General features: G+C 43.4%; 1 protein-coding gene across 1 annotated transcript in view; it reads right to left on the reverse strand.

The window, feature by feature from the left end:
* SLCO5A1 (solute carrier organic anion transporter family member 5A1) overlaps positions 1-14,300 on the reverse strand; it is a 102,738-nt gene that overhangs the window by 63,261 nt on the left and 25,177 nt on the right. The window contains exon 2 of the mRNA XM_008150355.3: positions 304-436. Coding sequence (XP_008148577.1) covers positions 304-436 — 133 coding nt within the window. The remainder of the gene's footprint in view (positions 1-303; positions 437-14,300) is intronic.

A 14,300-nucleotide genomic window follows, 5' to 3' on the forward strand; every position in this document is an offset into this window, starting at 1 on the left:
AAGACCCTTGTGATTATACTGGGTCCACCAGGATCACCCAGGATACTCTCCCCATCTCAAGATCCTTAACTTAATCACAACTACAAAGTCCCCTTTGCCAGGAAAAGGTGACTCATTCCTAAATTCTGGGGATTGGGACATAGATAACTTGGAGGGATTATTGTTTTGTCTACTGCCTCCTCCTCAGTGACTTTTGGCTATCTTTCATATTCCCCCTGGGGACGTTTTTATGTTAACTACAAGGATACTGTGACTCTGTCGTTAATAACAAGTGAAATGAAAAATTTAGTAAACAGTTCTTACCAGTTTCCAATGAAACGAGGGTCATTCTGGTCAAGTTGAACAGGATTTCTGGGATCAACATAAAAACCAATAAGAAGTCCACCTAATAAGTATCCCACTGCAGGACCAAGAGCTCCCATGACATACATGATGGCTGAGAAGACAGAAGGGGAAATGTGAAATACAGCGGCATGCCCCTGACGTTCCGGTCGTCTAATTTCAGTCAGACCATGCAGAAGTCGCGGTTCAATCCAGCTAACAACTTCCAAAAAGAGAGTGAAAAGAGTCCCTCTTTAGAGAACTTTAGGGATTGTGTCTATGTTGACATTTGGGTTTCAAATCATGCCCTTTATGTAACTGTTGCCTGTTGTACTCTTAGAGCATGCAAATCATTTGAAGAACTTTTTGATTGATTTTGTTTTATTTTTTAATATAAGTGCTCAGGACATACCCCTGACCCACACAGTTTACATTTCTGAAAGTACAGACATGGGTGGTTAATGAGGTGGTCATTGAATATTGAATAACCAAGAGAATATAATAGGTAGTCTCAACAGTACGACAAAGGGGGGAAAGTAGATGTCTCTTGTCACAGCTAGAAGATTCTAACAGGTTAAGGGAATTCAAGGCCAGATTTTGCCATGAAGCTGGATTCAGTTGGATTGGCAGACCTTCTTAATCACCCTCAAATCACTAATATTTTCAAGTCACCACTTTAGAATCAAAGATCTCACAATGAGTTTGGTTTACTGTTAACTGAGGAATCTTACTTAAAGATTACTAAATCTCCTTAACTGGCCTGAGTTAGAACCCAAGCGGAAAGCACCAACCCACAGCTGAATTAGAAAATAATTGTTAAAGCACATGTCCAAATGGGCAGGGGCTGGAATCTTACTGTCAGTAGATCAGAAAGGTTGTCATTCTATTCAAAAAATTTCACCATCAGCCTTGCCAGCGTGGCTCAGTGGTTGAGTGTTCACCTATGAACTGGAAGGTCACGGTTCAATTCCTGGTCAGGGCACACGCCTGGATTTCGGGCTCCATCTCCAGTGTGGGGCGTGCAGGAGGCAGCCAATCAGTGATTCTCTCTCATCATTGATGTTTCTCTCTCTCTCTCCCTTCCTGAGATCAATAAAAATACATTTTTAAAAATTTTCCCCATCAATATGGGCTTATAGCAAAAAGTAACAAATCCGTTGTCCATTCTTTATATTGTTTTCATGCTGTGATTTAAAATTTTTAAACAAATAATATTTTCCCGACTTTTAAATTTTGAGGTAGGGTATGAAATTCCTTGAAAGTCATAGAGAAATCTAGCCACACTCCAAACCCAGGTTCTGTCCTGACGAAACCCAGTTACTCGGGGACGAATCAATCAACACTTTTCAGGAATGATAAACGCAGGTGCTACATGCTTCTCACTTCCAGTGCCATCATGCATTTTAATTGCTGAAGAAATGAGTGGTTTGCCATATCCTTTCAACAAGACTGTATTCACCAAAAGCAAACTGGCATGATCAGAACAGCTGCACCTGAATAAACTTTGACTAATCCTGTCCCTTCTGTTACTTAGAGCTGCAGACAGCACCTTAGCACCTGCTCTCCCTTTCCACACGATGCAGGAGAGAGCGCGCAGTGTGTGTTTATTTTACAGAATCACCTGCTTGTAGCAATTAAGACGTCAGGTTCTTGCACTTCTCCATCTGCGCGTGGAAATGCAGCCTGGAGGAGGCACACCTCAGAGGCTGGCATTCTTTCGGAAGCCTGCTTTTCATCAAGTACAACTCGTTTCGATAAATATCATGTTAGCCTCCCTGTTTACAGCCTAAAACGGGAGCTCGAGAATAGAAAGGACTTTTCCAGACCCAGGCATTCCCGTATGCATGTGAAGATAAAATGTATGTTTACACCTCCAGGCAAACCAGCACCATGTACAACTTAGAACTGTAATGAGGCCAAAATGTGACATGAATCATCTTCCCAAAATAGTGCCTCTGGCACGAAAGAGACTGTCTTACAGACCCAGATGAGAAGGGGCATTTCTGCCAAACGGTTGTGCCTGGGGCGCTGGGCGCAGGTCTCCCAGCACCAGGATGCCCGTGTGGCTATGCTGGCGTGACCCGCAGTCACCCGCTGATGGGGAGCCCGTGACACCTGAACTACGTCATGAGGCGCGGGTGGAGCTTTTAAAAATTCAGCTGTGTAATCAGAAAAACATCTTCATTATAAGCCCAACAGTATCATTCTCATTAACAGACATAAATAGATACATGTATGAATACCTATAGAACTTTACTATATACAACTATATGTGTTATATATATGATATATTCATATATGTATAGCTATATAACTATACTATATGTTACTACATTTGTTATATGTGTATATTATATGTTACATGTGTATATATACACATGGCACCCCACCCTTCAGCCCCTTGCTCTTTGTCACCCTCCCCTGCTAGAGTTTGCACTATGGCACACAACACCATCCCACATGACATTTGTTTATTTGCTTATCGTCTGTCTCTCCCACTGGAATGTCATTTCCATGAGAACAAGGACCTTTTTTTTCACTGATGCCATATCCATGCCTAAGCAGTGCTGACCATACGCACTAATAATATTGCTGAGTAGAGAAGGGATGGAGACATGGACCTCAATCTCGAGTGAAGTAACAAAAGCCGTCGAAGTGGATTCGTCCTTGCAACAGTGCCTCAAAGAGCCATCCATGGGCGCCTGCCCCCTAGACCCCTGGGCTGCCCTGTCCCTGGGAGCCACCCTCATTCCCCTGCCCCATGAAGTCCTCGGTTTGGCACAGTTGGTTTCTGTGCTTTAGCCACAGAGCCTGAACTCGTACCCAGCCCACTCCAGGCCTGGCTGTTACCTCTGCCAGGCTGTCCCTGGGCCACCACCCTCCCCCGTGGGTTTCCAGGGTTCCCAGAGCCTCTTTGGAACTGGCCCAGGTTTGCGGGACCCTCATTCGAACTTGGTCTGTCATTTATCGGACTCTGTTTCCATGTTGCGCCCCACCTCCCACTTGTCCCTGCTCGCTCCCCGCTTCCTCCTGGCCCTCCTGGCTCAGACCCACAGGGCACTGAGTGCCGCTGGGAACTGATGCTGACAGGGGTGGGGTGACATGACAAAGTTAGGCTCAGGCTCAGGACCTGGGATTGCACCCAGGACGGGTGTGCAGAGCGACGTGTCACATGCTTGCCTAAGGTCCTCAAATGACCATTCAGCCCAGGCCGGGACACAGTGAGAGGAGTCACTCTCCTGAATATGTGTGGTGTCACGGCCACCGCCGATGAAAGGAGGACACGCAAAGCAGTCCACATGCCGCTGTGAAAGTACAGCAGCGGGGACAGCGGCTCCCACTCAACTTGCATAATTCCTTGAAAATTAGCCAAGTACTTGAGAGCATCACATTAGAGAAATCTTCCCTCGCTCATTCTTTCCACTCAAAGCAGAGGCAGGGAGGACACCTTTGATCTCAGTTATTTTGAGCAGCAATTTTTTTTTTCTTTTAAGTGATTCAGTCATTGTGACACAGACCTGACAGCCAAAGGACAGCTGCCTGCACTCTATCACTTTGCTAAAACATCCAGAGAGCATCTGAGGCTCCAGATGAGACGGGAAATGGTTCTGTGGGTTCAACGTATGTTTTCCTCACTACCACAGTGAGCAATGGTTAGTTTAAATTCACTCTCTCCCTCTAGAAATATTTTCAAAGTAATTTGTACTCTAAAAGGGAACAACCAAGTACATATATAAGCTGCCGGTTGCACCTTATTCCTATCTGGGGCATGGCAGAGGGGAGCTTTGTGCCTTTAAGACATCAAATTTGATCACCCGTGAGTGACTGCTGTCTATAAACTTAATCCGATCCCCAGGAAGAACCACAAGGACGGCTATCATGAAAGCATTAAAAAAAAATATATGTCAAATTTTTGAAAATTACATTTTGGGGCAATAATAGGTTTTAGTAAAAGTTAAGTATGGATTCCCAATGCAAAAAAATAATCAAAACATTAATGAACCCATGAGAAAATAACTTCACTAGTTATCAAAAAAATAGAAGCTACAAACAATGAGATACAACTCTAACCAAATAAATCATCACCAGAGTTATACGTTTGGTACAAGCTTTTGGGCATAAGCTCACCATATATCATGATGACATTTCTCACTGCATTATGTATAAAGGAAAGTAGAAACAATATTAATAATATTTTTGAGGCATAATGCAAGTATTGTTAATGTTTAAGAAGAGTTTTTATACCTTCAGGAAATACTCACGTTTATTTTTACTTTTTAAAATGTTTTTATTAATTTCAGAGAGAAAGGGAGAGGGAGAAAGAAACAGAAACATCAATGATGAGGGAGAATCACTTATTGGCTGCCTCCCGCATGTCCCACACTGGGGATCGAGCCCACAACCCAGGCATGTGCCCTTGACTGGAATCAAACCCAGGACACTTCAGTCCACAGGCTGATGGCTCTATCCACTGAGCCAAACCAGCTAGGGCAGAAATACTCATTTTAAAAATTTAAGTCCATTTTTCCATTATTGGCAATTTCTCAAAGGTTTGACTTATCTATATATATAAAAGCCTAATATGCAAATTGTCCCCTTGGGAGTTCCACCAGGAGACTGGGAGTTCAATTGCTCACTATGATGTGCACTGACCACCAGGGGGCAGCACAGAATGAAGGAAGGCCCTGGCAGCCGGAAGGCACTAATCGGCCCTGATTGCTGGCCAGGCCCAGGGACCCTACCCGTGCAAGAATTTCATGCACCAGGCCTCTAGTAAGAGTATAAGCCCCAAGTAATATTTTAGTGAAACTATAATTCACTATGAAATAAAATTATATCACAACTATTGTTTATTGATGATCTTCCAGAAACTACAATAGGCACTTAACATCTTTTGTGCCATTTAACACTAACACTTTATGGATTAAAAAAATATATATATTATCCTTCCCAATTTACAGATAAGAAAGCTGAGCCCCGAGAAGATAGGAGATTACCAATTACCAGTAAGGGTAGAGCCAAAATTAGAACTTGGCTCTGTCTGATACCAAAGCATTTCTGTTTATGGACACATGTCTCTAAAAAAAAAAAAAAAAAAAAAGCAACAAAAGTTTAATTAGAAGTATGTAGGTCTCTACCGCTAAAGAAATTAGTTCCATAAAAGCTGAAAATCTAGAAATATTTTGGGAATTGCTAGTAGCACAAGACTTAAAAGCATTCTAAATGAAACAGAAGCTCATTTTTCATCTCCAGCACCATCACTAATTGGCTGCCATACGATGGCAGAGAAATGCACATTAACTGAAAAATACATTCTAAATGTGTTGTATGACACTTACTTCAATAATTACTGTGAAGACGCAGAGCAGTGTACCAGCTGTTAAGAGCATATTAAATCTGTCTCCTGGGAAAGGTAAGTCATTCCAGGAAACACCTTCCAGGTAAACAAGCGGAGGTATGACACTCCAGTTTGCTTTCCAGGCATTCGAAGAAGCATGAGCTCCATAGGAAAGAGCCAAGTCCAGAGCAACACTTAGGCACAAGTGGAAGAATGTCTTGTGCAAGTGTCCCTACAGACGTTGGCATCGTCATGGCCTTCCATGCAATTTTGCAGACAGTAAAGGGATATAAACTTTTTAGGACATGTTTAATATTACCCCCTTCTTTCTATCAGTCCACTGGAGTTAGTTCTAATACAATCAGATAGCTTACACTCACTGTAAAGCTTATTCTTTTTTTTTTTTTTTTTTTACAGAGAGGAAGAGAGAGGGATAGAGAGTTAGAAACATCGATGAGAGAGAAACATCGATCAGCTGCCTCCTGCACACCCCCTACTGGGGATGTGCCCACAACCAAGGTACATGCCCCTGACCGGAATCGAAGCCAGGACCCTTGAGTCCGCAGGCCGACGCTCTATCCACTGAGCCAAACCGGTTTTGGCGTGTACAGCTTATTCTTATATTTAGAAAAGTGTTAGTTGTCAAAGTCTATAGTAACTGACAGAACTATTGCTAAAAGGTAACACGAGAAGCCTGGCCAGTGTGGCTCAGGTGGTTGGGCATCATCCCGTGCATCAAAAGGTTGCCCGTTTGATTCTCATTAGGGACACATGCCAGGGTTGCAGACTTGATCCCTAGTCTGATCAATGTTACCCTCTCACATCGATGTTTCTTTCTCTCTCCCTCCCTATCTACTCCTCTCTTTCTAAAAATAAATACTTTTTAAAAAATAAAGGATAACACTGGGCATCCTATATAATAAAAGCCTAATATGCGCCGAGACCGGTTTGGCTCAGTGGATAGAGCGTCGGCCTGCAGACTCAAGGGTCCCAGGGTTCGATTCCGGTCAAGGGCATGTACCTTGGTTGCGGGCACATCCCCAGTGGGGGGTGTGCAGGAGGCAGCTGATCGATGTTTCTCTCTCATCGATGTTTCTAGCTCTCTATCCCTCTCTCTTCCTCTCTGTAAAAAAAAAAAAAAAAAAAAAAAAAAAAAGCCTAATATGCAAATCAACCAAACAGCAAAACGACCAGTCGCTATGACGTGCACTGACCACCAGGGGGCAGACACTCAATGCAGGAGCTGCCCCCATGGTGGTCAGTGTGCTCCCACAGGGGGACCACCACTCAGCCAGAAACCCTGAGCCGGGCTCACAGCTGGCGAGTGCAGCTGCAGTGGCAGGAGCCTCTCCCACCTCCGTGGCAGTGCTAAAGATGTCCCACTGCTGGCTTAGGCCCGCTGCCTGTGGGGAGCAGGCCTAAGCCATCAGTCAGACATCCCCTGAGGGCTACTGGACTGCGAGGGTGCAGGCCGGGCTAAGGGACCTGCCCCCCCCCCCCCGAGTGCACCAATTTCATGCACTGGGCCTCTAGTTTATTTTATATATATAAATTATACTGTACTAAATGCCTTTACATGTATTTTCTCACTTAATCTTCACAACAACCTTATGTGGCAGTGCTATTATTGTCCTAATTTAAGGCGTTTTCCTTTGTAACCACCTCATTGATAAAAGAAGAGAATCAATTCATCTGAATTAAAAACAGATAATCCCTGACTCTGTTATCATATCTAATAAAAGAGTAATATGCAAATTGACCATCACTCCAAGACACATGATGGCCGCCCCCATGTGGACACAAGATGGCTGCCACAAGATGGCCAGCAGGGGAGGGCAGTTGTGGGTGATAAGGTCTGCAGGGGAGGGCAGTTGGGAGGGACCAGGCCTGCAAGGGAGGGCAGTTGGGGGTGACCAGGCCTGCAGGGGAGGGCAGTTGGGGGTGACCAGGCCTGCAAGGGAGGGCAGTTAGGGGTGACCAGGCTGGCAGAGGAGGGCAGTTGTGGGGTACCAGGCCTGCAGGGGAGGACAGTTGGGGACGACCCAGGCCTGCAAGGGAGGGCAGTTGCAGGGGACCAGGCTGGCAGAGGAGGACAGTTAGAGGTGACTGGTACCGGCAGGGGAGGGCAGTTGGGAGGAACCAGGCCAGCAGGGGAGAGCAGTTAGGGGCAACCAGGCTGGCAGGGGAGGGCAGTTAGGGGTAACCGGTGCTGGCAGGGGAGGGCAGTTTGGGGGGACCAGGCCTGCAGGGAAGGGCAGTTTGAGGGGACCAGGCCTGCAGGGGAGGGCAGTTCGAGGGGACCAGGCCTGCAGGGGAGGGCAGTTAGGGATGACCAGGCTGGCAAGGGAGGGCAGTTTGGGGTTACCAGGCCAGCAGGGGAGGGCAGTTAGCGGCAATCGGGCCAGCAGGGAGCAGTTTGGTGTTGATCAGGCTGGCAGGGGAATAGTTAGGGGGTGATCAGGCTGGCAGGCAGAAGAAGTTAGGGGCAATCAGCCAGGCAGGCAGGTGAGCAGTTGGGAGCCAGCAGTCCTGGATTGTGAGAGGGATGTCCGACTGCCCAGATTGGAGAGGGTGCAGGCTGGGCTGAGGGACACACCCCCTCCCCCCCCATGCATGAATTTTGTGCACCGGGCCTCTAGTATAACAATAACAAAGGTGATTCATAAACACAAGCAATTTTACTAAGTTAATATACCTAACTGCTTTGCGTTTCTTCTAACACTTTTACTTGGAGTAAGAATAAATTCTCATTAGGGGGGGATAAATGGTGATGGGCAGAGACTTGACTTGGGGTGGTGAACACACAATACAATGTACAGATGATGTGTTGTAGAATTGTGCACCTGAAACCTGTGTGATTTTGTTAACCAGTGTCACTCCAATAAATTCAATGTAAAGCGGGGGAAAGAAAGCAGATCTGGAGGAGACTCTTATGAGGAGGAAATATGGCAAATGATCAATCTAAAACCAGGTATTTTATTTTAACCCTTTGCACTCACTTGCTTTTTTCTCGATTCCTTTATTCTAATGCTAACCGTGTCGAGTCACACTAGACATCCGAGTGCAAAAGGTTAAATAAAAAGGAATGCTCAATGTCCCAGGGGCAATTATGATTCACCTCGATGTTTGAGTGGTTCATAAGAGCACTGGCTTCAGCATCAGATGTCTGTAACTGTCAGGGACTGGCTCCATGGTCTTAGACGAGATACTTAATCCTGCTAGACAGGCTTCCTCATCTATAAATAGAGAACCATAACTTATCTACTTCCAAGAGCTATTGAGGGAATAAATGAGATAATGCACATAAAAGCTTTAACACTTACTAAGTGCTCAGTCAATGTCAGCTATAACAATTAACATCATTACTTCTATTATTATATCTCAATAGTTAAAGTTATGATTCTGAGCTAATACAAGGCTTTAACCCTTTGCACTCGCTAACCCTTTGCTACCGATGCTAACCATGTCGAGTCACACTTGACATCCGAGTGCAAAAGGTTAAAATATCTTCAGAGCCACAAAAGGGTGATGATGATATATTCAGTATCATTTTAGTGTTAAATGTATTTACTGAACTCTTTAAATAGGGAATTCTCATAGCTGGTTATCAGATAATCAGAATATTTAATTACTCAAAACACCCTATTCTCTAATGATTCATCAATCAATAGTTACTTGTTGAAGTTATACTTATGAAATAGCTGGTGTTAAATATTAAGAGTGATATATGTGTGAACTTAAAAAAATTAATGAACATACAAAATAAAAACAAACTCAAAGATACAAACAACAAACTGACGGTTCTCAGATGGGAGGAGGGTTGGGAGACTGGGTGAAAAGGTGAAGGGTTAAGAAGTACAGATTGGTAGTACAAAATAGTCATAGGGATGCAAAGTACAGCATAGGGAATATAGTTAATTATATTGTAATAACTATGTCTGGGGTCAAGTGGGCACTAGACTTACTTAGGAATCGCTTCATAAATTATATTATCTATCCACTATGTTGTACACCTAAAACTAATAATATAGTGTATGTCAACTGTAATTGAAAATATTTTTATTGTAAATATTATTCATGATAAAAAGGGCCATGTTCCTTCCTATAAAGAGTTTGTGAGGAATTCTTTCTTGAGAAACAAAACACACAAGAAAAGATAATTACCAAAATAAGACCTTCTATGATAAGGGCTAAATGGTGGTTCCAATAAGAATTTGAGAAGACTTAAGGAGAGAGAGAAATGGAAGAAGAAATCTAATACTTTAAGTGCCTCCTCTGTGCTTTTTAAACACAATACTTAATTCTCCCAACAAAATAACTGAGCAGTAAATGTAATGAGTTCCCACTTGACAGAAGGATTCTGACCTTTGAAAGTTAAGGAATATACCCAAGTCACAAACCTAGTAAGTGGTAGATTCAAGACCAAGTCCATCAGACTCCAGAGTGCAAACATTTATACTTTACTAGAGGCCCGGGGGGCAGGGGGGAGGTCCCTCAGCCCAGCCTGCACCCTCTCAATCTGGGACATCCCTCTCACAATCCAGGACTGCTGGCTTCCAACCACTCGCCTGCCTGCCTGCCTGATTGCCCCTAACCACTCTGCCTGCCAGCCTTATCACCCCCTAACCACTCCCCTGCCAGCCTGATCAATGCCTAACCACTCCCCTGCCAGCCCGGTCCCCCCCAAATGCCTTCCCTTGCAGGCCTGATCCCCCCCAACTGCCTTCCCCTGCAGGCCCGGTCCCCCCCAACTGCCCTCCCCTGCAGGCCTGGTCACCCCCAACTGCCCTCCCATGAAGGCCTGGTCACCCCCAACTGCCCTCCCTGTTGGCCTGGTCACCCCTAACTGCCCTCCCCTGCTGGCCTGATCGCCCACAACTGCCCTCCACTGCCGGCCATCTTGTGGCAGCCATCTTATCACCACATGGGGGTGGCCATCTTGTGCAAGGGCATGATGGTCAATTTGCATATTACCTCTTTATTATATAAGATACCACATGGCCTCCTGGGTGATTTGAATGAAACCACAAATGAAATTTCACTTTACATAACAAATACCAAACTCAAACCATGAAAAAAACACACACTCATTAGTGTTCTCCCAGTAGAAAGATATTAATTTATGCAACTGCCAAATAATACATAAGAGATCTCAACCCTAAGTCCCACTTTAATAAGAAAATCCTGAATTGCCCTAGCCGGTTTGGCTCAGTAGATAGAGTGTCGGCCTACGAACTAAAGGATCCCAGATTTGATTCCAGTCAAGGGCACATGCCCGGGTTGCAGGCTTGATACTAGAGAGTGCAGGAGGCAGCCAATCAATGATTCCCTCTCATCATTGATGTTTCTCTCTCTCTCTCTCTCTCTCTCTCTCTCTCTCTCTCTCCCCTTCCTCTCTGAAATCAATAAAAATATATATTTAGAAAAGAAAATCCTGAATTGTCATAGGAGCTACTATAATTTTCAGAGCAAAGTTATTAAAGATGCCTTCATAAATTTACTATGTTAAGTTTTCAAATTTACTCACACACTTTATCAAGTTCTCAAGGACATTTCTAGAGTAATCTCATCACTTACAAAGCATTAATTCTGCAACCTGCTGACTAGAGATAATATAACTATTATATAATATTTAATATTTCAAAATGTGAATCTAATATTTTTCTGAAAATACCAAAGAAGCTAGAATATAAAAATTTCAATGCTGATCAGAAAAAATGGCTTTGAATTCTGTATAATTCTCTTATACTTCTTTTAAGAGTTCTACATTTTGTATCAGGGATGGCCTGAATAACTAATATCATTTGCTATGAGGCAACTCTTTTTTATATTTTAGTTCACTGTCCATGATACAGATTTATCGGTCTTTTGAAGCCCATCCAATCCTTCCATTTTCAGCTACTATCAGAAAGTTTCACCAATCAGCAAATATGGTAAGTGGGGGAAGGGGAGGAGAGAAAGCAGATACTTCCTACAGGCATTTTTTCAATATTTTTTATTGATTTTTAGAGAGAGAGGAAGAGAGAGGGAGAGAAAGAGAAACATAGATGTGAGAGCAAAACATCAACCAGTGGCTATTGGTTCTGTTTTTCTGGAATGCCCTAACACAGATTTGCTTCAAATATCTAACTTCTTTATGCCCCGTGATGATCATGACTGAGTTGTAGCCACCGCTGACCTGAAAGAAGCCATTCGCTGCATAGACAGCCCTAGCCACCAGCATCTGCATTTGCTTACAGGGCATTGCAATTCACCCAGGTTGTCCGTATGAGATAAAATCATGAACTTGGGTCCACAATCCCTGAGCCCAAATTCAAGGCTGAATGTGTCTTGGAATTAAGAATGTATCACCAGCCGAAACTGGTTTGGCTCAGTGGATAGAGCGTCGGTCTGCGGGCTGAAAGGTCCCAGGTTCGATTCTGGTCAAGGGCATGTACATTGGTTGCGGGCACATCCCCGGTGGGGGGTGTGCAGGAGGCAGCTGGTCGATATTTCTCTCTCATCGATGTTTCTAGCTCTCTATCCCTCTCCCTTTCTCTCTGTGAAAAATCAATAAAATATATATTTTTTAAAAAAGAATGTATCACCTTTCACAAAATTAAAAGGATGAATGATACTGTATACTGTGTAACTCCCTCAGTGGAATGTGGAACGGTACTCCAAAATCAACCATTCTATTGCTACTGCAAAAAAATGAATGACTATTCATACTAAGTGTGATTTAAAAACCAGCTCCCTATCAGATCAGGTCTAATTCTGCCATCAAATGGGTTGCACAACTAACTTTTGGATTTCAGAGTTATTAATAGAATGTAAAATTAATAGGAGAAGAGTAGTAGCAGTAGAAAATGTTTGCAATTGTTATTCTGAGAGCTGGCATCTGAGAACGGATGTCAGGCACCAGCTATGGATCCTCAAGAGGGTGTTTCACTCAACCAGTTAAAAAACACCAGGAGCGGGGTGGCGGGGAATAGAACACGGTAAAGAGGGGATAAATGGTGACAGAAGGAAACTTAGGGTGGTGAACACACAATACAATATACGGATGACATATTATAGAATTGTACACCTGAAACCTATATAAGTTTATTAACCAATGTCACCTCAATCAATTCAATAAAAAAGTAAAATAAAATAAAAAATTAAGTAAATCAATAAAACACCTCCCTAAATGGTAAACTAAGCCCAAATTGTTATTAGCCCTGTATTTGACCAGCCTTCACTTTTTGAACATTATTCTATCCTTCTGATTATAGGATTTAATATGATAAGTTCTGCATAGTAAGTCAAGAGGCAGGTGTTTTTTTTAAATCACCTGACTTTGGGGGCGGGGGGAGGTCAATCAGGGAAAAAGGAGACATATGTGATACTTTAAACAATAAAAAAAAAAGATCATCTAACTTCCATTATTTCAGGAGATTTAGAAAGCCATGGGATCAACCCTTAGGTTATTCACCAGTTCTGCTCCTTTGACCAAAATTATATGTTGACAATCATCCCTCTGGGGCAGCTTTGCTTCTTCAGTGAATTTCTGTATGCTTAGCCCATAATTATACAATGTGTGCTTATTCTAATGACCACCACGAGAAAAAAACTTGATTTAAAAAAAATAATACAAGGCCGTGAAAGGACTCCGAGTGTTCGTATTGAACTGGATAGTAAGTGCTGAGTCCAGAAGCAGCAGACGGAGACCTGTGCAAACCTCACCCCTGTCCTAGGCCATGGTCACTACCAGCAGCTTAAGGGATCCAGGCTCCTCCCTTGTTTACTCCACATTTACCCTAGTAATTGGGATCAGTTCTCATCCGAACGCTGCCGGCTCAGCTGGAAAAGTGCCAGCCCACATTATATCTCGTGGGATTCGTTTATAAACAGGATACTCCAAGAGTCACAAACATTATAATAAACGAGACTAGAGTGATGATAACAACCCCTTACACCTCCAGTGAACAGTTCACTCTAACAACCTTAGTATAAACTGATTACACATGGAATTATCATTTTTATTACTCATTTAAACAATGAGCCATATATTATAATAACATAATGCATGATCATTTTATTATTTGAATAAGATGCTCCCCTGCTGTGCATCTTAATTACAGAACAAGGGCAGCATGCCAACCAAAAACATAGTCTCAGTGCAATCTGAAAGTATCTTCTCACGAATATGTAAGTCTTTGCCATAGCAAGTGACTTACATTGGGTTCCCCCAGAAGCTGACCCTAACAGCTCTTCCCAAAAGCGGCCTGAGGGGACCTCTGAAAATGGTTCACTATTCACTTGACCCAGAAAACCCCACAAAACAATGCAAATCAAGAGGTCCAAATCTTCATGTTCACTTTAAGGACAGTGGTGAAACTGCCCAGGCCATTAAGGGTATGATATCCGAAAAGCCACAAGTATCTGAAGGATGTCACTTTACAGAAGCCATGTTTGTCATCTGTCATTACAATGGTGGAGCTGGTAGGTGTGCCCAGGCCAAACAGTGGGATGGATATAAGGTCAGCGGCCCAAAAAGAGTGTTGCATTTTTTGCTGCATGTACTTAAAAATGCAGAGAGTAGTGCTGGGCTTAAGGGTTTAGGTGTCGGTTCTCTGGTCACTGAGCACATCCAGGTGAACAAAGCTCCCCAGACGTA

This window comes from Eptesicus fuscus, chromosome 19, assembly GCF_027574615.1.
Source record: "Eptesicus fuscus isolate TK198812 chromosome 19, DD_ASM_mEF_20220401, whole genome shotgun sequence".
Lineage (NCBI taxonomy): Eukaryota > Metazoa > Chordata > Mammalia > Chiroptera > Vespertilionidae > Eptesicus > Eptesicus fuscus.